The 21,397-nt window shown below is 39.6% G+C and overlaps 2 protein-coding genes across 2 annotated transcripts; one reads left to right on the top strand and one right to left on the bottom strand.

Annotated features, from left to right (window-relative positions):
- The first annotated feature begins 593 nt into the window (after nucleotides 1-593).
- Nucleotides 594-7,457, top strand: LOC145441786 (mitochondrial basic amino acids transporter-like). The gene is made up of 7 exons (XM_080319728.1): nucleotides 594-864; nucleotides 923-966; nucleotides 1,157-1,234; nucleotides 1,534-1,767; nucleotides 2,087-2,245; nucleotides 3,095-3,306; nucleotides 4,828-7,457. The coding sequence occupies exons 1-7, from the start codon at nucleotides 825-827 to the stop codon at nucleotides 4,910-4,912; spliced, it is 852 nt and encodes a 283-aa protein (XP_080175854.1). The 5' UTR covers nucleotides 594-824; the 3' UTR covers nucleotides 4,913-7,457.
- An 83-nt stretch (nucleotides 7,458-7,540) lies between these two features.
- Nucleotides 7,541-21,169, bottom strand: LOC145441785 (uncharacterized). The gene is made up of 6 exons (XM_080319727.1): nucleotides 20,436-21,169; nucleotides 17,897-18,012; nucleotides 11,532-11,590; nucleotides 10,326-10,401; nucleotides 10,102-10,260; nucleotides 7,541-8,091 (listed from the first exon to the last, which is right to left on the bottom strand). Exons 1-6 carry the CDS (start codon nucleotides 20,779-20,781, stop codon nucleotides 7,888-7,890), a joined length of 960 nt encoding a protein of 319 aa, XP_080175853.1. The 5' UTR covers nucleotides 20,782-21,169; the 3' UTR covers nucleotides 7,541-7,887.
- Nucleotides 21,170-21,397: the final 228 nt, after the last annotated feature.

Below are 21,397 nucleotides of genomic sequence, written 5' to 3'. Positions count from 1 at the left end.
AAGCCCCCTATTCAGTTTCTTGCGGAGTCGACTTTACTACTTATGAACATTGAGGATAAAGCGATGCAACGATTTTTGGTTGTAGAATACTTAGTACATTGTACAAGTAAATGCTTGATGTGTCCGGTAATCTTATATTTGTTTTACCCGATTGCTCGATATAGCCTATCGCCATATCCTATAGTAAACATACGGTATTATATTGGGATAGGCGACTAGATATTTTATTGAATTATGTGCTTGGTGAACCAGACTTCAACGTTGATACGTACCACCTATGTATTATTTTTGTTACCTTAATCGCGTCGATAAATGTTGGAGTTCGCACAAGCTTGATTATTTCTTCATATAACCAACACTATAAGCTCGATAAGTAATGTGGTGTGTGGACAAAAACGGAACACAAAGTTACGCATGATCTACTTGACTTCAGAAATTTGTTGTGTTGACGTGAGGACCAAAACATACGTTACAAGCGCACGCGCACACGTTGACGTACGTATGAAAGAATCTCGATACTCGCGTTCCTGAAATGACGACTTCGTTTCATTGGTCGACACCGTGGGTGGGGCGTATGTGTGTATTGTTTTCCTCATACGTCTTTGTTTATGCCACGATAGAGACTCTATAATGCCACTACGCTTTTGAGACTGCATCTGCCTCGCGTTTCCGACTAATTACGGCGGAATATCAGTGTCTGTACGTACGCGCTTACTGAAAGCGTGACGAGCAAGTTCGTTCGCCTTACCGCAAGCGCCGAAGGGTAATAAGTACGCACCATAAGCGCAGAAAGGAAATAGGCATCATCTAGGGATGCGCGGGACATGATCACGTATGTGGAGTATTTCTCGGGTTGTCTCGGAGGTATGGGTTTCTAGTAATATCGTTTTAACTTTTACTTCATGCACTTACTTATGTACAGGCATTGCAGGAGTACTCGTAGGACAACCGTTTGATACGGTTAAGGTGAGATATTACCGTTTACTTATGATAAAGCCTAGTGCAATTATACTAAGGAATATCGCGGTTGATCAGTCTCTTTTGAAAGTAGGTTGTATGGAATGGAAATTTCCTATTGTTCTTGCCAAAGCCTGGGCTTTGTTTAGCGATGGAATCAATGACGCTATCTCTTTGATGCAATGCTCTCAATTTCCAGGTACGTCTTCAGACGAGTGGCGCATCTTTGTACAGGGGCGTATGGCATTGCCTGACCTCAATCGTCAAGAATGAAAGCGTAAGCATGTTTCGATCTCTTGATATCTGTGGCATCACAAATACTTGAGTTGCCTTGCCATTTGATATGCGTCTCTCCTTGTGCTTCACAAAAGTCGAAAACTGTTTTACTATATATCTGTGGTGGATCATGGCCATGACTTGTCTATCATTTTACGTTAACCTTTTATGCAATTTTTGGTATACCAACATTCTTCTGCTTCCTAGAATCACCCTTTAAGCCCCTGTTTAAGAATCATTGATTCAATTTTTTATTTAAATTGATTCAATGTAATTTAATGTATCTTGACCACTTCGCAGCCGAAAGGTCTTTTCAAAGGAATGTCATCACCCTTACTTGGTCTGGGATTCATCAATGCGATTGTTTTTGGAGTTCAAGCTCAGACTATTGCCGTCCTAGGAAGGGAAACAACATATACACATTTCATAAGTGGAGCATTTGCAGGCGCTTTGCAATGCATAGTTTGTTCACCTATGGAGCTTGCGAAAACTCAAATGCAAGTACAAGGCATTGGTAAAATAAGCTCGGAGACGGTGAGTAGGCATAGTCAAGTTGCTTTCGATCACAGCCTATTCTTCTTGCTCGGCACCATTTCATGTCCTGTAAGTGGAAGTTACACCAACACCATGTTGGACGACAAACAGACAGATTTTACTATCCTTATTGTTATTGTTCAAGTCCACTGTGTCACAATAAAGTCATAATATATTAGCTATTTAAAGGACTTTGCTCTGACAATGTTTTTCACTTGCAGTCTCTGTGACGCTACTACCATTTCATTTAACACTTCTATTCTTGATATAAGCCGTGTGTTTGCAGCAAATATAAGATTTGCAAATTCCTTCACTTCAGAATCAGTACAAGAGCTCTGTGGACTGTATGAAGAAGATATACAAAGGATATGGCATGAAAGGATGCTACAGAGGAATGATTTTAACTCTCATGCGAGACACTCCGGCATTTGGATGTTATTTCGCGTCTTACGACATCCTGACATCTACTGTGCTACAGGTAGCTTGATACGTTAGTCAGGTTGTTGAAAGCACGAATTCTTCGGTTATTGCTACGCGAATTCCAATCTCATTTTGTATCACCAGAGGTGGTCAAACATCATCCTACTCAGTAAATTGACACCATATATTAGAAAGTAAAAGTAGGAAATAAAAGTATGGGAAGTACTCAAGTAGGTTTTTTCAAGAGTTTATCTGAGGTGGCTATTTTCGAAATTGCAAGGTGAATTTTTACGAGACTCACGCAAAATGACAAAACACACTGCAGATCAATGTTCCCTCTAAGCTGCGCAGTGCGCACGTGCACAAATGCGCAGTGCTGACACTGTCTCTGCGCACAGAAAATCTAAGTTGCGCACAAAAAGTCCGAAGTGATGACATTTTTTTTAGTCGTTACGCACTGTTGTCCAAGGGTCTGCGCAGTGAGTTGATGAGTGTGCAGACTCGTCAAAAATTAGAGGGAACATTACTACAGATAGGTCCAATTTTGAAAATATATTCAGTTACCGTGATAAAGTTGGGCTATTTTTTATGAATGCGACTTAAACATGTCCCTAAACTACATTCTACTTCACATAATCCAAACTGTGAAATGTGATACCCGTGCCACGTGCCATTCAGTTTGTTGGCCGAGCATTTGAATACTACGAACCTAGTTTCCATATATTTGATCTAAAAACTTGTAACCCATTATGAAACTATTTTGTAATTGGTGGGCTTAAAAATCTCAGCAATTCGTACAATTTCGAATTAAATTGTAGTATTTTTGGTTAAGAAAACCATTTATTTGCTTCCAGTGTGCACTGGGTAGCCATATATGAATATCACACATTTATTCATTTGCTGATAGGTTGACAGAAGTCAGACCTATACGATGGGTGGTATCTTTCGTATGTTGATGGCCGGCGGATTGGCCGGGATTGCTTCTTGGGTGCTCACGTATCCAGTTGATGTCGTCAAGTCCAGACTTCAAGCGGACCGATTTGAGAGTATGAAATACCAGGGTACTATGGACTGTATCAGAAAAGGCCTTGCCAAGGACGGGTGCAGATTTCTTTACAGGTATGAGTCTGCCAACGGCTGAACTAGTTTCTGTCTCAGTAGGGTTTTTAAAAATACCCATTTTCTCCAAATTTCACTGTTTCTCTCGAAATCATTTACAATTAAATAGTAGGCTATATTCATATTGAAATGAACCCGAATATGATGGCTGACATTCATGAAAATATTCGGCTTCATTTCAATATGAATATACTATTCAATTGTATATTGAATTTCTGTATCTGCAAGTAGCTGTTCTAATATCACTCCACTGAAACTCTGAAGTGTAATGCATCATAATTTGCTAGCTAGAGGGATATGGGAGTCATGAAAAGCAAATATCATAATGCATTGTGAAGAATACGTACAAGTTGATTTCGTAAAATCTACGTTGCCTCGACACTAAGTTGGAAATATACATACACAATATACCTGTATTTTACCTGCTTGTTAGTTTATTTCCTCTTCGACTCTGCCAAATTAAGTGTGGAATGTACTTCATTTGCGAATTTATATCACTATCGTTTTAGCATGGCTATCTCAACAAACTTGACTAATTTCAAGCTAAACAGCGATCAATTTATTTTTATTAAATTTGCAATGCTTTTATCCGACTGCTATCCATAGACGTAGCCACAAAGGGGCCATGACCCCCTCAAAATAACAGCAGGTTTCAACTAAGTAATCATAATGACAATTCGCCCGCCTGACGCTCACCCTCGAGAGCCCTCTTATCGTGCGGCAGGACCAGATAGCTCAAGATGTATGATTACGTGCACTCTAAATCTCTGATAACATCGCTTCTATCAGCTGTATCGGTAAATCTGATAACGTATATGCAATATGCAAGTAACAAGATTATTGACCAATTTCATTCATTTACTTTAAAAAAATTTCGCCCCTCTCACGGAAGATATTGCAAGTCGACTTTCCATAACATTAGTATTATAATATTATGTGGGTAGTTAATTAAATATATGTATAATGATCCCAGAAGTTGTGTTAATCACTCAATAAGGGTGCATGACCACTGTTCTATTATGATATTTTTCCATAATAATAAAGCAGGGGGGGGTCTTCTACCTCGTCATTTTTGTTTTTAGGCATGTCTGGAACTCGTTTTTTAGCAATCAGGGAAATCGCAAAATGTGGAAGAAAAATTTTTTTCAAACAGACCTAATGCGCTAAGTTATTGATGCTTTTACTTAATTTTTATCAGTGCAAAACGCCAGCACCTGGTGATAAAGTGATAGAAGTCTTGTTGAAGTCAATCAACTGAGAACACCCAAATTTAATTGAAATTGACTTTAATTAGCTTTACAGTTGTCGCCTAAAAGTGATTAGTAACTGAGAGATAACTTAGATAGAATTCATTTAATTGACTTTTCATGCAACAAATTAATGGAATAATCACATCACAATCATCCAATTGGCGCCGGTGGTATAATATTGATATATACATGGAATCTAGTAGGTTGTGAAGATCTATTCTCATGCCTGAACCTGAACAATGAACATTGACCATGCTCTTCTCTATTACAGGGGACTAAACTCTACCGTTGTACGAGCGTTTCCTGTCAATGCCGCAACATTTACGGTTGTACAAATCACGACGCAGTATTTTTAACAAGAGTTGAAATGGTGTATCACCAATACCATTTTAACAGATTAGAGCTGTGACAAATTGCACACGCCTATTCTTTTTCCATTTTATGCGATAAATTATTTCATTCTTTACCAAATTGCACTACATACCATGTTATATTGCAGACGAGTTTATACTGACTATCTTTTATTTACCCACGTTTACACACAATGAGATGCATGTCCCTTGCCCAAGCTGTTTATAAGATGCTAAATGTTTATACAATCCCAAAGCTTTCAACTTCTTTGATATGGTTGCCTATAGATATGTGTATTAAATTGCTCAGTTTCTCTTGCTACGTCTTGCTGTACAGATGTAAATTTGAAGTCCTCTACAATTAAGTAAGTTTGAGTGCTCTCCAAATTTTACCATCTATGTTAAGATGAACACGACTGTTTTTTTTTATAGCACTGGTATATACTGGACATCATGTTGTAATTCGGTACTAGAAGTTTCACAGAGTTCCGTTACTCTATCGCAGAATTAAATACATATACACTAGTAAATGTCTTTATGTTGCTTATCGTTTGCCCTACAATTCCGTAGCACCCCTGATATTGTCCTAACATATCAAATCATGATAGGACAACTATTGGTATATCTTGCCTGAAACTGGTTTAATCGAAACATATTTATACGATTGAGTTCAATTTGTATAGCCTTACTTTGTGATATCAAGTCTTTTCAAACCCGAGCCACACTACCTTGGCAGGAATGAATCACCCATCAGAATTAACATGCTCGTGATTAATTGATTCATATTGCCGTGAAATCAGCATTTCCTTGTCAGTCAACTTAGTCAAGATTGAAAACTAAGAACCTCGTGACCTATTAATATGTAACTAACATTCTTTCATGACAACAATCACTAGTCATCGCTGTTCTTTCCCAAGTGCCCTTTGCTTGGTCCGTTTACTTCCCATAGTATCTTTTATGCAACTTTATTTCAGGTATTTTAAGCCGGAAATGGTGCCAAAAATCGTCTTTTTGTAGTAGGACAGCGTTTCCACTGTTTCGCAGATGTGAATGATAAGATTAGGTGATGAATGTGTGTAGTCTGTTGATGTCGGATATTGTGTTGGCGCTACTGTAATTTGCTTACGCTACATGCTTCAGCTATGGCAGGGGTCGGCAACCATCATCGCTCTGCTGACCCAGGGATAGAAATCCCTGTGCAGACCGGCCTGTAAAGAGCACTAATATGCAACATTGAAAATTTATGACATCTCGCACACTACATGGTGCAAAGTCAGACAGTAACATCAGGGATATCCCTGACTTTCACGCATGTTTCGACTAAAGACATTAAGTTTTCTTATTTCATCATTTATTTTGACCCCCATAGCTCTGAACCAGCGCTTGACTTGCAAAAATTAGTTGCAAGATTCCTTTTCATTTACCACCCCAATTACTATAGAAATTTCCCGTAATCTGGCTATCAGCAATAGCATTCAAAGAAATTAGAACGTGAACAACGTGAGCAGATGTCGTACTCAAGGCAAAGAAATGCCTTTTGCCCCTACCGCGTTACCGTAGTACCCAGAATATCTTCACTGTTTTCAGGGTAACTCTATCGTCATTAATTTGTCACCCATTGACGATAACGCACTAGTATATTGGACTGCATTATTACCTGGGGGATCAATTCAATATGGAATATTATGATTGCCCAAATTACTGCCACGAGTTTTGTTGTAAATTGTAGTAGCATTCGGAATGAATGTGCTGAAAAATGCTATATAACAATAACATATGTTGGTAGTTGAAAACCTATGGACTGCATTCAGGAAGCATAGCCTATTTCCGCATTCCATTAAAAGCGGTGTGAATGTTCTTGTTAATGGAGGAATTGTACATTTCTTTAAACGTTGTGATATGCAACATTTATGTTCCATGAATCCCTGACAACAGCAGTCAATAGATGAGAATTTTCCTGACTCAAAGATTGGATAGTGTTTGGCTACAGTTGTTGAGTACTCCACGATTTTGGTTAATATCTTGTATGCTAAAATATGTAAATGCGAAAATTAGCACAGGCCATCTGGCTTCTTGAAGTTCCCGCCATGTTTTGTTTCCAGTTATTGCATTGTATTCTAATCCAGAGGTGTGCACTGTGCATGTGCAACCTATAGCAGCCCTTATAGAATAGTTGTGTGACCCCTCAAGTGTTAATTCTGTAAGATGAGCGACCCGCGAAACCGATTTATAATTTAGTACGGTAGTTATGTCTGGGACATTCGAGCCAAGCACATGTGGGATAAGGGCAAAATAACACATAAATACGCATGTACTGACTTCGCGCCCGAGAATTTTGACAATTTCTTTGAAGATCTGACCTACATGTTGGGCGGTTTTGCACAGCACACCCCTGTTTGACTTGCATTTTAAGTGTTCTGTGCTCTGTATCTATCTCTGTACTGAATCATGTTCAATTTGCTTTTCTATATTCGCATGAGTCCACTGAAAATGAAGCGTTATTTACCGATTTGAAAAATTGAGATTGCGAATCAAGAGATATTCAACTGCATTTGCAACTTGAGTCAATTTTTCGATCAGAAAACTGTCCTCACTTTACTACACCAGCAGCAATGCATTTCAAATGGGCACAAGTAAGGATGAAAGAAAGTATATTTATTAGAAAGAATCGTGTGTTAGTATATGTTCAAGACTGAGAGGTGCAAGCTGAACTGTCGCAGGACTGAGGTGCTGGAATCAGTGTTAGGACATTGCTAGACACTTGACAGTCAAGTGTCAGAGCCACGGGTTTTCAATATGGTGAAAATTCATTAGTAATTAGCCAGGTCGCAATTTTCGATTGGACGGAGTTTGTGACACACAGGCAGAGTCACGATTTGGAATCCTTGCAGGAGCGCAGTCGTGCTGGAATTTGAGACCCCCCCCCCAGCCCTGCTCACATATGGACATGTGACGCTCTCGTCCTTGCGATTCGGGTGTTGTTACCAGGTTCCCGGAGGTGGGCTGACCTGCTTACGCGCCTTTGCGTGAGTTAGAATATGAGATTTCAAGTTGGTGGATTGGGCAAATTTCTTGTCGCAACCGTCGAACGGGCAAACGTACGGCCTGTCGCCGGTGTGAATCCGCATGTGGGTGCGCAAGTTGAAGTCCAACGAGAATCGCTTTCCGCATCCTTCGAAAGGGCACTGGAAAAAGACGTTGATTACTTGACGGCGATGCTTCAACTCTCATTTGCGTTGCGACTACGCCTTGCTCATTCTCGGACGTTTTTAATCGAAAACAATAACCCGATTCAGACTTGTTTACTGGCAGGGCCGGGAGAATCGATGCGGCTACTCAATCCGAGTCTAGTGCAAGTCGCAAAGACCAAGGTCAAGTAGTGATAACTGATTTGATAAATTCTTTCACAGTACCAGATACCACTGATTACCTGGCCAATATTGAGTAGGTTACCAGGGACTATCACTCATCATGACTTCATAAACTATGAATGATGTGGAAATATGTAGTACCTCTGTCACGCGACAACATAGAAGACAATACCAGTTCTACGTCACATTAAAGAACTTTTTTCAACCCTATCACCTGTGCCTAGGTGTAAACAGTTCATAACATATGGTGTAGTGCTTGTAAATAAAAATGACTGGCAACATGGAAGGCCGGGGAGTTATTACAGAAGAGTTGGAATCCCAAGTGGCAACGATAGTCGTTTGGCTTCCCATTGGATAGACATGAAAATATCCGAGTTCAGTTGCATTTTCTCTACTGAAAGAGAGTATAACATAGGGTTGCCATACGTCCGGACTTTCCCGGACACGTATGGGATTTCGCTGTTCAAACTGCATCCGGGAGGAAATTCTAAAATATGCCTAAATGTCCGGAATTTTGAATGCTTGAGATTGGCTTTCGTAAATCAACATAAACAATGTTATTTTAGGGGAGATTTACGCTACATGATTTATGCTGCGCACGACTCAAGTGTCACTTACGTTGATTTTATCATGGTAGGGGGGGGACACCATCGCAAAAAAAATGCAATCAAAATGAATAAGAATGAGAACGGTATGTTCCTATAGTTGGTTAAGGTTTCGCCAAAAGTAGTGGCTCTAAACCTGGGGGTAGTTTGCCTTTATTCTGGGGTTCTTGAAGATGTTGAACGTAATCAATCTAATCATCTTCCGAAATAGGCCGTGAGTAAGTATGGGTGAAGGTGCCGGCCGTTTTTTAGTAATCAGCTTATCAAATTCTGAGCTGGACCACGGAACATTTGCAAATTAGGCATGGAGTCACGACCATAAAAGGTTGAAAACCTCTGGCTGCGCTAACTGCTGGTGCGGACCGGCAGTTAGGCTCATAAATAGTCGTATTCGTGTGACATGAACATTGACTTTACGATGTGCAATGACGTTCCCTGCATTCTGCAAGTCATCATCCTTCGCCAGCTCTGCCGCTATCATGTGGGCGGGGAGAGGATCAAAATTATTTAGTAATAGATGGTAGACCATAGAACCAATATTATTGACAGAATTCATTCACAAAATTTAATGACCAGACGCATATAGCAAGTCCCCCCCCAAGAATTTGCATTGATTACCCTATGGCGGGCCCAAGATCAGTGTTTATTTGGGCCGGAGAGGGCTGTAAAAGTATCGGTTCTGGTTACAACACACAACCACATATTCCAGCTGTTGAACCCGATCGTGAGCACCTCTGGTCGACAGGCAAAGCATTGCTATAGTGTGACGTCATATTGACAGATATCGAATCTTACCTCATTTTTAAATCCACTAGTGGGCGCTAAAGAGTGTCCGGAATTTGAGCCACAGAAAGATGGTTACCCTAGTATAACATACGGCTCAGTATTTACACGGATGGTATCATTAATTCACTACCATCTTTTAATTTTTCTCTTTTTTAATTTCCTTTCTAACTAACACTTGTTATGGCCAGACCGTGTAGAGACAACTGTACCTGTTTGATGCGGGTGTGATCAGACTAGTTGACCTCCAAGGTCGTATCGATCATTCTAATCTGATACCGAATACTGTGCATGCATATTTAATGAGCCACCATTATTGCTGTATGATATGTATGCGTCGGATTTGCAGTTACGCATGAGCCAACTATTCGGACAAGGTTTGTCTACTCTCATCGAATTACCATATTGACCCGAATAAGCACACGTCACAACATACTTGGAATGGCTTTTCTCCGGTATGAACAAGCATATGCCGTTTCAGTTTAGAACTTTCGACAAAAGCTTTTCCGCATTCTGCACAGACATGAACTCGAGGTCCGTGGGTGTGCAAATGTTTTCTCATCGCCGCATTGTCTCTGAAGAACTTCGTACAACCCTAAAATTATAATCGTGAAATGAAATGGGGAAGTTGTTGATAAATGATTTGACATAAAATTTTACCTGGTGAGGACAAGCAACATTTCGCGGTGTGTCATCTACAGGCTTGGACTTCTTCGTCTTTGTCTTCAAATTAGCACTAAATGATACAACTTTGTAATCAATATCTGAGCATCTCTATTTCAACACAAGCAAAGTAACTACACAATTGCAAAACCTCTTCATAACTTTAGCCTACATGTTCAAGTGTTGCATACTTGCATGACCTTGGATAGCACCTATTTTCCAGGCACAATGTGGAGCGTTGCCAAAGGAAGATTCGATCATCTATCTAGTGCTAAGTCACGGTTTTATCCGAGTTTTGGGGCATATTATTCAGGGAGAGATGATATAGCTGACCGTCTTTGGCAATGCTAATGGAGGGTCCGCCAACCAACAAAAGTCGGGACCACATTTTCAACTTATTTGATACATGTGGTCAGACATGAATCAGATTGGTCCTACAAATGTAGCAGTCTCTGTCGAAGCGAAACGATGCTGTCAAGTATAGTATTAGGTAGTAATGCCACAAGTAGACCCTACCCGCTGAACAGGATCAAGGGTCTCAGGCAGGGGTCATCAACGCGGCGTTGTCCCGTGATGGCAGTAGCAAATATTCTAATGAAAGTGGAGAAGGTTGCGATGTGAACAGCAGTTGAATATCGGTCATTCTACCCAACGAAACGTCTTAATCCCTGCGGATCCGAAAGGGAATGTACTCTTCCCAAACCTAGACGCATAGCTGGACACTTCGGCGCCGAGTGCGGTGACACAACTGAACTCGAAGACGCTGGCTCGAGTCCCAGGAAGAGTTATATTAGCATGGTAAGGCGCGGACGGAAACCATGTCCATCGCTCTGATGTCAAAGTGAAGAAATTCCAACTGATACGGGTAGGCGGTGGGAGTAACTGGTAGCCCTTCGCATTAATCAGTACCCACGAAGTAGATCTTGGTTTCAAAAAGGTTGGTGAGCCCTGGTCTAAGGTATATATATTTCCTAAAGCCCATAACCCCTTTCTTCAAAGTGAGCCCTCATCAATGGCAAAGGACGACCCATACAAATTGTCAATATACTGTACAAAACATACTGTACTTGAACCTGATAGACCTGATATGTACTACTATGTACAATTGTACAAATGGTTTATGGTCACACAACAGCGCTGGAAATCATACCCACCAGACAGCCAATACCGACAATAGTAATGATACTATGACTATGAACTTACGTGTATGGGATATATTGCTTGGGTTCATCCGCCTCCTCTCTGATCTCTGGTATTGTATACTGTGACAAGACAACATTTGTGTATTTCATGCCAGATTGAAATTTCTTCCAGTATTAACACAGGGTGAACATGATAATTAACTGAACATTCAAGGAATTCATACTAGGGTAGAATTGTATAAATTGCCAGGCCTACAAGGTGTCTGTGACCCTGATTCAGTTTGTTTGTCAGCACATATAAAATACAAATTCGACATAGTATGCGACAGTGACGAATTGAAAATCCTGAATCATGAATCCATTGATCATTTGCAACGATAATAGTTTCATCTTCCTGCTGAAAGTGCAAGTTGTATTAAGTAGGCTTACCGCTACCAGAAAAAAAACTAAATTTCATAACACATGTCGTTACACAATTAAACCTTGCACCTAAACTTGGAAATTGGTATACAAACTAGTTTGTCCTCACTTTAACACCAAGGCCCTAGATTTGAAAAAGTCAGGTAGGTCTACAAAACTACTCTAACCAAGTTTGTACGTATTGTATAGTCTGCACCAGTGCTTTCTATCCAGTGGGTCGCACTGCATACCCGTAAACTGGGGTAACATTGGACAATTCTCAACAATTCCGCTTTGTATCTTGGAAATGCTAGGGTGTAGGGGAGGCAAGTTTTGTGTTTTTTTGGAGTCATGGAGCAAAGATTAGAACTAACTAATCCAAAATCTTCATGGTCATAAATAAGTACCTTATTTTTGTAAATTATCTGTGTCCAAAGTTACCCGTGCATGTGGGGTAACTTTGGACAATGTAGTTTTTTGTATGCATTTACCCTCTATTGTTTATGAAACCTCGTAAATGAGGCTTATTTGGTAAGAGTTGATGAGAACATTGGCTAAAACTGAAACAAAATAGCATATGTCTGGCCTATTGCATGATTTTAACCTGAACACCCCCCCCCCAAAAAAAATAGGTAGTTTATGAAGGCTGATGCCCCCTTATTCATCCCTTCACTCAATTTTCCCTCATGCCTTCACTAATTGGGACTTATAATAACGTATGGTGACAATGGGGTATCCCACTGGCAGTGTCAGCAATCAACAGCAAACATTAAGTATGTTAGCGTGATTTATTGCCGATTTCGAATCTATTACTGTTCTAGAAAAGATATATTTTCTTTTCCCTTTCCTATGTCCTCTGATGGCAGTGGCGGCTCGTGACAATATCGGGTGGTGGGGCAAGGGCTGCAAGCGACTTTTTATCAAGATGACGTCACAATCGCGTTTTCCAACGTAAACAAGTAACTTAATGATGGTACGGTAACATGAATTTCCCGGCAACAGTGATTTTAACGTATGTGCCGCGAGACTCGAGAGGTCCGCCGGTGAGCTGTGACTTGAAGTATGGTAACTGCGTAAACGGCGTACGGAAAAAAGATTCAACACGGTTCATGTTCGCACTAGGCCTGACTAATTATCTGCAGAAATGGAAATGACTATAACTCGAGAGATAGCGTAAGCCTAATTGGAAAGGTCAACGAGTTCGGACAGATACGCAATTGTTATCTCATAGATTGGGCCTGTCATATTGAATCCAAAACATCATTCTGAAGAACTAAGAATAGCAGCCTCGGAAATTCGGTCTCGGTACAGCATAGAAGATTTTGGCCTTGAAACTGGAGACTGTAACACGACACATACGGCTTTATTACTGTTTATAGGTCTGCTGCGAAATCGCCTTTGGAATATATATATTACCGAATAAATACGTGGATGAAAGCCTTAAACTTAGTACACTGTTACATGACATCATCGAGAAGTGTCCTCATGGCCCTTTTCGGTATGGCACACTGTCAAAATTAATGCAAACAGACCAACACCGAATTTTGCGTAAAATTTACTGAGGAATAGGCTGATCAAGTGATCAGCTGTTAGCCGCCATCGAAAACTAAATAGCTATCGCGCTTGAGGGGGTTGTAAGCAAATGGCTTGACGGCCACAATTTCACGGTGAAATTGACATTGGAGGATATAATATCAAAGTAAATATTTGAATGGAATCTGAGAATGATATCATCATCTCAGTTAACGTTACCGCAGATACAACGGCTTTTGCGTGATATCCGCAAAGCGTTGAAGGCTAAAGTGTCAGATCGGAGCGCATCTCTACCATGCTCGACCTTGATAACGAAATTACTGCCCTAATCATTGAGTGTCAACCTTGAGACTTGGCATAGCGTTCGATATAAAAATCAAGTCATACTGTTCAAAAGCTTATGACGGATCTAGGTAAGGAGCATCGTTAAAATCAATAGAGACCAATACCGGGTTTGAGTAAAATCTGTTTGCGATACATGAAGGATCAGCACACACTCAACTTCGGAAACGGAATTACTACCCTAAACTTTAAGTAAAAACCCTGAAACTTGGGGCAGTGTTAAATACCACCATCACGACATGACATACCAAGTTTCAAGAGTTTTCATGGTGTGAAACACCATCAAAATCGACCTATACCACCAAAGGTCGACTAAACGCATATGACGGTAACCGAGTTCAGCTATATATACGATTGTTACATCACACCTTAAGGGCACAGAGCTAATTTGCCCCGGTTGCTCGGTCATTTTATGAATAGGAGAGAGTAAATTACCGTTTCTTTATTGTGCGCGGCTTTGAGAGAATAGACAGTGAAAGCTTGTTATGAGCGCTACCGGGGCATGCCCCGGCTAGGCATTCGCAAAGCAAAAACACAGAAGAGAATTCGATTTTCGTAGAGACTTCGCTATATATGGGCATTTACAAGCGAAAGGACAAGAAGAATACGATTTTCGCTGTGGTTTCGGTATATATAGATTGGTGTGCGTCTATAAATGGTAAAGAATTGTTATTGAAGAGAATTTTAGGTGGGGCAATGCCCCAGTTGCCCTATAGGACGAGCCGCCACTGTCTGATGGATATATTTGTCATAATTTACGATATCCCACATTCAGCAGGCGCATCTTTAGGAGTATGTGATAAGTTTTTCAAGTAGCTTACACCCGATTACAATCTCTCAGCTCATTGCCTACCCATTTTTTCATATTTTATCAAACTCTTAATTTATTAACCTTCTCATTCCATTTTAAGAAGCCAGCAGGCCGGTCATAAGGAATATAGTTGACAATACCCTTTGACACAGATGAAGCAGCCACTTTCCAGAGCTCTAAATATCACATTTTTCACTGTCCAAAGTTGCCCCGTTCTGATAAAATTTGACGGGGTAACTTTGGACATCACATTTTCTTGTATTGATCTAAGGGCGAGCCCACTGAGATTTTGGCCATGGATTAGGACTACTTAAAGGTATCTGCTGCCAAGGTTTGAATCTGTGAATCACATGCTATCTATGTTTGGCTGTAAGAAGTTTATTGGCCATCAATTTTGACGAAATTGACCCCCTCCATTAATTTATCGATGTTGGGTCAAGTTTATCTGGTAGTGAAATGAATCCACCTTTTATAGAGACTACTTGTAGTACTGTTGCCTCATGAAAAAGAATTGGACATCCAGCGGCAACCCTTTTTCATCAATAACCATTTAAATCTTTTACTGCTTAGTGTCCAAAGTTACCCTTAAGTCCAAAGTTACCCCGGTTTACGGTAGCTATTTCAGGTACATCGCGAAGTATTTCTGAATGTTACAGTAGTTTTCTCTTCAACATGTCTTAGGCCTGCTTTGGTTGTTGGCTAATTCCATTATAATTTAACAGGGGCTGTAATGCATACCCTCAGAATTGTCCAATATTTACAAATGTTATTCTTTTTTGAATTCCAAGTTTATTAAAAAAAAAAAAATTGAAAAATGTTCAGCGGTTCAAAAGATATTGCGATTTAAAATCCTCTCGTCACTAGGTGGCGCTACTTTCAAAAATCTTTGAAATCGATATTTTTCGCTTAAATGATGGTAGAGAACCAATTAAAATGTCCAATTAACCAATTCTGGGGCCAAGGAATTCAATAAAACCAACTGTTTCGCCCTAAACTCAATGAAAAAAAAGTTACGGATGAAAAAAAAAATGGGGGGGACGGGCTTGAAAATGTCTGTGGGATACGGCCTACACAAAAAAAAATTATTGTGAAATGTGCTTTTAAGGAGTATGGTTGATAAAAAGCTTGATTTTAAATTTAATATTTATTCCACCATGAAATATGCATTACATAAAAATTTCATGGTCCCAACCCATATTCCTGCTCACCGTAAATACTATTATCACCAGTCAAATATATCAATAAATTTATTAGTTTTGGTTTTTGAAATTTTCCAAGTAGAATCCGTGCTGAACCACCGCATTAACAATAATAGAAGCAAGTAACAAAATACATATTCACAATTGATCTTGAAATGTGGCAAGTCGACGAACCAAAATGCATGCCAAACACGAAACAATAAATATGTTGAAAATGCATTTTGTCTCTTAGTATTGTCAGAAGTCAAAAATCCGAACATATTTATTGTTTCGTGTTTGGCATGCATTTTGGATCGTCGACTTGCCACATTTCAAGATCAATTGTAAATATGTCTTTTGTTACTTGCTTCTATTATTGTTGATGCGGTGGTTCAGCACGGATTCTACTTGAAAAATTTCAGAAACCAAAACAAATAAATTTATTCATATATTTGACTGGTAATAATAGTATTTACGGTGAGCAGGGATATGGGTTGGGACCATGAAATTTTTATGTAATGCATATTTCATGGTGGAATAAATATTAAATTTAAAATCAAGCTTTTTATCAACCATACTCCTTGAAAGCACATTTCACAATATTTTTTTTTTGTATAGGCCGTATCCCACAGACATTTTCAAGCCCGTCCCCCCCATTTTTTTTTCATCCGTAACTTTTTTTTCATTGAGTTTAGGGCGAAACAGTTGGTTTTATTGAATTCCTTGGCCCCAGAATTGGTTAATTGGACATTTTAATTGGTTCTCTACCATCATTTAAGCGAAAAATATCGATTTCAAAGATTTTTGAAAGTAGCGCCACCTAGTGACGAGAGGATTTTAAATCGCAATATCTTTTGAACCGCTGAACATTTTTCAATTTTTTTTTTTTTAATAAACTTGGAATTCAAAAAAGAACAACATATATAAATATTGGACAATTCTGAGACTATGCATTACAAATCTCAAAAAATTTGCTAAATTATAATGGAATTAGCCTGTTTGGAATGATAGCAATCTTATAATTGATTTAATACAATAGCACTTTTATAGGCATAAATAAAACACCTTTTCAGAACTGACGATCTTGGCTGTGGCGATGGGTCTAAATTTGATGAACCTCAATTTTAGGTAGGCTACTGACTGATACATCTGGTCGAATTATTAAAATTATTTACGAAGTCAAAAGATTTTTGCAACCTGCATTTCGTTTTATTGTAGATGTTTGCACTGTCGGTCATTTGATATTTTACATCTTGTAACCTACTTTAAAGGCTTACCGGTGGCGGTGTATACGGCCCATTGTCTGCTCATTGGGATTCATAAACGGCCAAATGAAACAAATAGGTTGACATGGAGTTATGCTCAAAGTACCGCAAAATCCTAACTGAAGCAAGGCTGTGTGGGCACTGGGCATTGTTTCTTATATCAAGAAGCCCATGATAAAAAATTGTGATGTAGATAACATTGTTAGAATGAAGTAACACGGTGTGTCACCAGCAGTGTACACACAGCTCCAGTGTTGCCAGCCAACAACTGCTGCTGTTGAACATTCTTTCTATATTCTTGGCAAGCTACTTAGCAAGGATAGACACTTTCTACCCGAGAATGTAGGAAAGTACCTTTTTTGTACTACAACAAATTTTAATCATTTCTATCATAATTCGTTATGCAACTACTGGCATTCTTCATAGGTTCAGATTTCGTTAAAACAAAGTTTTTTCAAGCCATAATACTTCGTAAAGACAGACAGTTCCAACCAGAAATGAAGATAGGCAGTACAATTCTAACATTATGTGCGAAAACACCTAATTTGCATACATGTGGTCAAAATCTTCCGTTTTTAGGTGAAAAAAAATCGCCCTACTCATTATGATTCGTGCAATAAAACTTGCGTTAAAAGAGGGTCGCAAACAGAAAAAGGTTGGGAAGCACCGCTCCAAAGTGATAGCGAGTCACAAGTCACCATCGACAACACCAATAATGACACGCCAATACTATGATTATGTTATGTTCATTTTTTTTAAATAACACATGCCTTATCACAATTCCCTTTTTAGTGATAATACTTCAATTCAATAAAATGAAGAATTTCTGCAAGAAAGGTCATATTTTAGCACTGTTTTTAATTTATATCACTTCCATTAACAAAATATGGTGCATTACATTAGTGTTTTCTGTTGACACTCCATCCTGACTTGACGAAGGTGTAGTGCTATCCACTGATGGTACATTGGCAATTGCGGCATAATCTTCCCCGAGATCACTCGTCTTTTTATCATCTGCAAAAGGAAACAACTACTTCAACCATCAATACAAGACGGATTCATAATGATCATTAATCGTTCGTTAGCAGGTCGGTTGGTCTCAAAATTAGCCGAGACATCTTATGCTGGTAGCCTTACGTTCATCATTTTATATATGAGGTAAGATTAAGTGTTTAGAGAATTCGGTAATGATAGCAAGACGATTATATTTGAAAAGCATCCATTGGTAATACGGTAAAGATAGCATGTCAGTTTCATTGGAGCCCATAGCTGAAGCACATTCAGAGCTGTTATATTCAACAATATAAAACTTTATTATTGCGCAGGAATGCGCACCTGCAGTATAATTTGCTATAGCGTACCGACCGAGAAAGCTTGAGCACAATAGAAGTGAGTATTTTTATTTCTATTTCTATTTGTTTCAACAGGTATTCATGACGTCTACTTATAACAATGCAAAAATCATAGGATAAAAATGCATGGTCTTGGCAAGGTTAGAGAACACCACAGTATACTGGACAGACAAAGATACAGCCTCATATAGATGAGAAATTGCATTCTGCTAATGGTGCGGCATATGTCTGTGCATGGAAATTAAAATTGAACTGGAACCATTGCATGATTTGGTATTCCCTACTACATAGATCTATAGCAACTATATTTTAGTAATTCTCAAATCACCCTTTCCACAGCAGCCTTATCAATTTTTGTCCAGCATGATATGTCAGGAATCGATGCAGACTTGCATCAACTACCAGTCAGGATGGTTGACGGTGAACGAACTAAAGGTAGTTCTAGTTCTATTTGCAGATTTTGAAAAAGGAAGCAGTTTTAGTTATATGCATTTGTAAAGGTCGTCAGTTCTAGTTGGGAATTCTGAAAAGTGAGTACCGGTAGTGAACATCCAGTAGTTTGTACAAGTCTGGATCAATGTCAACACACAGCCCCAAAAGGCCTATAATCCACATATTGTTTCACACCCAGCGTTCCCGTCCCGTCAAAATATTTGGCATCAGGTCGTACCGATAGCCTCAAAGGCTATCTGGCATTGAAAATTTGACCAACTTGATCGCTTGAGGCAGCTCATTTCTACATTGATCTTCAATTGCTTAGCGAGCGGCACAGCACGAATGCCATATCAGTATTTTCATATCCTATAAATTGCAACCTGTGAAACTAGTTATGATTCGAACACTCTTGACAAGCGCAGTTCAATAGTGTCAGAAATCATACATCTCATCTCAAGATTTATATTACGGTAGCGATAGATTGCTCGGCTAAGAGATATGTTTGGGGGAGAGGGGATACAGATTGTTATCTGATTATTAAGACTAGATTTAAATGAGTAGGACTACCCAATTGACATAATTCTGAGTACAACGTTAAGCTTCGAGTAGAGTTTTCGATCGCACACAGCGACATCATACACATTAGGAGGAATTTCAAGAGATCATGTACGGTACGGTATGTACTTTACATGCAACCACAATTAACCATCCCAGGTTCAGACTGAAAACAGTGGTTGTTTTCAGCAATAAGTTGCGCGTGATAGAAGGGTTTCTTGCATAGAATAATTAGGTAATTACACGGAAAGTTGCGCATGACGTTGCCACCAATTCCACTCTGGTCCCAGGTACACTTAATTATAAGTAGGCATAAGCTAATTTTGTATTTGTTAACACCATAGCTATGAGATAACGCAATGAGAGACAACTTCCCAAAAGAAATATCGTTTTCGTTAGCATGTCCAGTATTATGCTTCATTTTGTAGATGCTGATATGTTTTCAACCCAGATTAGACACTTTTAATATCCTTTGTGGGAAGAAACTGTTGGAACGATGAAGTATGGCTAATGATTAGTCACAAAAAAACTCAAAAATATGACTTTGACTCGAGTAGTCAAATCATTGTGTCCAGACTACTCGTCATTAGCATTTGGCCAGTTGCATCACAGTAAATGTTCACCGATGTCGTGTAAATCAGAGAATGTTTACTAAAAGCCTATGTAAGACTATGTAGAACAACTTGACATAGTGAAGAAAGTACCCCCTAGGGTTATGGTTGGGTGACATTATAAGATTCAGTCAAATTTAGATTTGATTAAAATATATATTTTATTGCAATAGTGATGGATTATTAAATGGATGATATTTTGCAAGAAGTCCCCGAATTATTGGTCAACCAACTCGCAGCCAACAGTTGCAAACGCTCACCACTGCCAGGCGCGTGTGTCCCGTTTCAAGTAAGCGGCCATTTTGGCAAACCTGACCGGTTTCCGCCATGTTGGCACAGCCGCCATCTTGGATTATTTGTCATTCATCTTCGCGCCGTCAGCGAGCCGGCATGCGATCACTAGTGCTGCGAGTCAGGACAATATTTCGACAGCATATCTGGGTTATTTTACGTGGTTTTGTCTTGTTACGAAATTGCAACGTACCTGAAGCCCACATGGTTACGGAAAACTCTCCCTCGAGGGTTTTAATCTGTACTTGCTTCTGCTCCCATTTCTTCGACATTTTACGTTCCCCATCCTCGCGGCCATCTGATTTTCTTGACCTTTTCGACCCTTTCTTGCTCTTCGTCGTACCCACGGAACCTTCTGGGTCGTGGTCCGCTAACGAATCTGATACAGGCACCAAGATTTGGTCCGACCCAACCACCGGGTTTGGTATTCTCAAAGGTTCGTCGCTTATTACTTCCTCCGCAGGCTGGACTATGATTACCTCCTCAAAAGGGCTTTGAGACCTCACTTGCTGTAGGGAGATCAAAGGCTCCTCTTCCATAACGGACAAAAATATATTGTGTCGCTATCTAAGCGGTTCCTTGCAGAGCAGCTGCGCAGTGTCTCATAAATACATACAGACAAAATGGTTACGATAGGAATTCTTGCAAATCTGTGTAATATATTCAGAGAAATTTTACTAAACCGAGTTCTACATGCTGGAGCGGTTAGCGAGTTTCCTCGCCATTTTACACGATACCTTCAAGCGAGATTTGCTCTTAGAGCGAGAATATTAACGCCGCCATTTGACCCAAGGCTAGTAGTCACGTGATTAGCTCTCGTCTGTCGCGTTCTTGGTTTATGGCTTGTGGTGCAGTTCGCTATGTAAACGCAGGCATCAGCACTGAGTAGCCGTCTGCCGCGAATCGACGTAGGAGAGACAGCGAATCGAGAGGTTATACTCGTCGTATTTTCTGAGCCTAGAATATATTATACTTCCCAGCGTAACCAAAAGCGCAGCACTTCCATTGGTCACACACATTCATTTTGACCACACACTGAGAATGCAAAATTAGCGCAGTATTTTATTATATTTGCGACGATATCAACACTTTCTAGTCTCGCTGTTGTCGTTCGTTTTAGTAAAAAAGGATTTATAACGATTTATATTAGCACAC

The sequence above is a fragment of the Botryllus schlosseri genome, chromosome 6, assembly GCF_051294905.1.
Source record: "Botryllus schlosseri isolate E-star chromosome 6, Bs_hap1, whole genome shotgun sequence".
Taxonomy (NCBI): domain Eukaryota; kingdom Metazoa; phylum Chordata; class Ascidiacea; order Stolidobranchia; family Styelidae; genus Botryllus; species Botryllus schlosseri.
Note: the sequence above shows the minus strand (reverse complement) of the source record. Positions and strands in the feature narration are given on the sequence as shown.

What these genes read in the sequence shown, in the direction of transcription:
- LOC145441786 (XM_080319728.1), top strand. Translation starts at nt 825, where the DNA reads ATGATCACGTATGTGGAGTATTTCTCGGGTTGTCTCGGAG. An exon ending in GTAAAATAAGCTCGGAGACG is followed by an intron (nt 1,768 to 2,086) that starts GTGAGTAGGCAT and finishes CCTTCACTTCAG; the next exon opens with AATCAGTACAAGAGCTCTGT. An exon ending in TGACATCTACTGTGCTACAG is followed by an intron (nt 2,246 to 3,094) that starts GTAGCTTGATAC and finishes ATTTGCTGATAG; the next exon opens with GTTGACAGAAGTCAGACCTA.
- LOC145441785 (XM_080319727.1), bottom strand. Translation starts at nt 20,781, where the DNA reads ATGGAAGAGGAGCCTTTGATCTCCCTACAGCAAGTGAGGTCTCAAAGC. An exon ending in TGTCAACAGAAAACACTAAT is followed by an intron (nt 11,591 to 17,896) that starts GTAATGCACCAT and finishes GTCTTGTCACAG; the next exon opens with TATACAATACCAGAGATCAG. An exon ending in CCGGAGAAAAGCCATTCCAA is followed by an intron (nt 8,092 to 10,101) that starts GTATGTTGTGAC and finishes GTCTTTTTCCAG; the next exon opens with TGCCCTTTCGAAGGATGCGG.